This window comes from Gavialis gangeticus, unplaced genomic scaffold (genome assembly GCF_001723915.1).
Source record: "Gavialis gangeticus isolate Ggan-Ray unplaced genomic scaffold, GavGan_comp1, whole genome shotgun sequence".
Lineage (NCBI taxonomy): Eukaryota > Metazoa > Chordata > Crocodylia > Gavialidae > Gavialis > Gavialis gangeticus.
This window is the reverse complement of record NW_017729020.1, coordinates 8,879,197-8,880,334: the sequence shown is the minus strand read 5'-3', so window position 1 is coordinate 8,880,334 and position 1,138 is coordinate 8,879,197. Positions and strand designations below refer to the sequence as shown.

Sequence of the window (1,138 nt, the reverse complement as noted above, 5' to 3'; positions counted from 1 at the left end):
TGAATGGCGCCGTGTCCGAGCTCACCGGCGGCGGCGGGGCGGCCCGCGAGCAGGCGGCCGCGGTCACCCGCGACTACCTCTCCCAGCCCCGGCTCAGTGAGTAGCGCGGGGCCGCCGCTGCCTCCCCCCGGGAGCGGGGCCCTTGGCGCGATTTAAGCCCGTGGCCCGCACGTCTGTCTGCGCCGCTGTCGCGCCACAGCCTCCTGGCGCACTCTCTGCCCCCGGCCCTTGGGCTGCCCCTGTGGAGGCGGCAGCGGTCAGGGCCCTGGGATGTCTCTGGCCTTGGATTAGGGTAGCAGGGTGGTCTGGAGGTGGGAGAGGTGCCCTGCCCATGGAGCTGGAGGGCTCTTTTGGGTACAGAGAGGAGGGCTGGTCATGGGGTGCAGTAGGATAGTACAAAATAAGGGTTGGAAAGGATCTAGTCTGACCTGTTGCTGAAAGCAGGAACGGCCCCAACTACATCATCCCCGCCGAGGCTTTGTCTTAGTGGGGACTTCAACATCTCTAAGGATGGAGATTCCACCATCTTGCCACTGTCCTAGTGAGAGGGAGGCTTCCCCAACATCCGACTTGTTCTGTTGTTTGTCACCACTGAGGACAGTCCCATCCTTTTTCAGACCCCCCCCTGCAGGGGGTTGAAGGCAGCTATTCCTCCGTCTTTTTTGCAGACTATATAAGCCCGTTTCCCCTGGCGATCTCTTCACAGGTCGTGCACCCCAGCCCCCGAACCATTTTCATTGCCCTCCGCTGGACTCTGCCCATGGCACCCATGGGGTTGATCTAGCATAACTGTCTGCTTTAAAAAAAAGAAACAAAAAACAGCACTTTAAACTCGGCACACTCCTGCACTGACCCCGGCTTGTGCCTGCAAGAGACATCATGTTAGTTGGGACCCATCTCCTCCAACATCTATAAATCAGGCACTTTAGTGGGGCTTTTTTGGCTCTAATAGCTGATTGAACTGGCTTTAGATAAAACTGCCCAAAAGTCCCGCTCTGTACAGATGCTGCAGAGCTGAGTTGAACTAATATGCTGCTGCTTCTGGCGAAGCATGTTACATGGTTGGGTTTTTTGTTTGTTTTTGGGGGGAGGTTGTCTTTTGTTTTGGGTTGTCTTTGGTTTTGGGGGGGGGGGGGGG

The 1,138-nt window shown here is 57.3% G+C and overlaps 1 protein-coding gene across 1 annotated transcript in view; it reads left to right on the top strand.

Annotated features, from left to right (window-relative positions):
• Positions 1–2: 2 nt before the first annotated feature.
• The window catches only part of ATP6V1B2 (ATPase H+ transporting V1 subunit B2), a gene marked incomplete at its 5' end in the record, with an annotated part of 42,248 nt that continues 41,112 nt past the window's right edge, over positions 3–1,138 (top strand). Inside the window, one exon of the mRNA XM_019514322.1 lies at positions 3–96. Within this exon, the coding sequence (XP_019369867.1) occupies positions 3–96 (94 nt within the window). The remainder of the gene's footprint in view (positions 97–1,138) is intronic.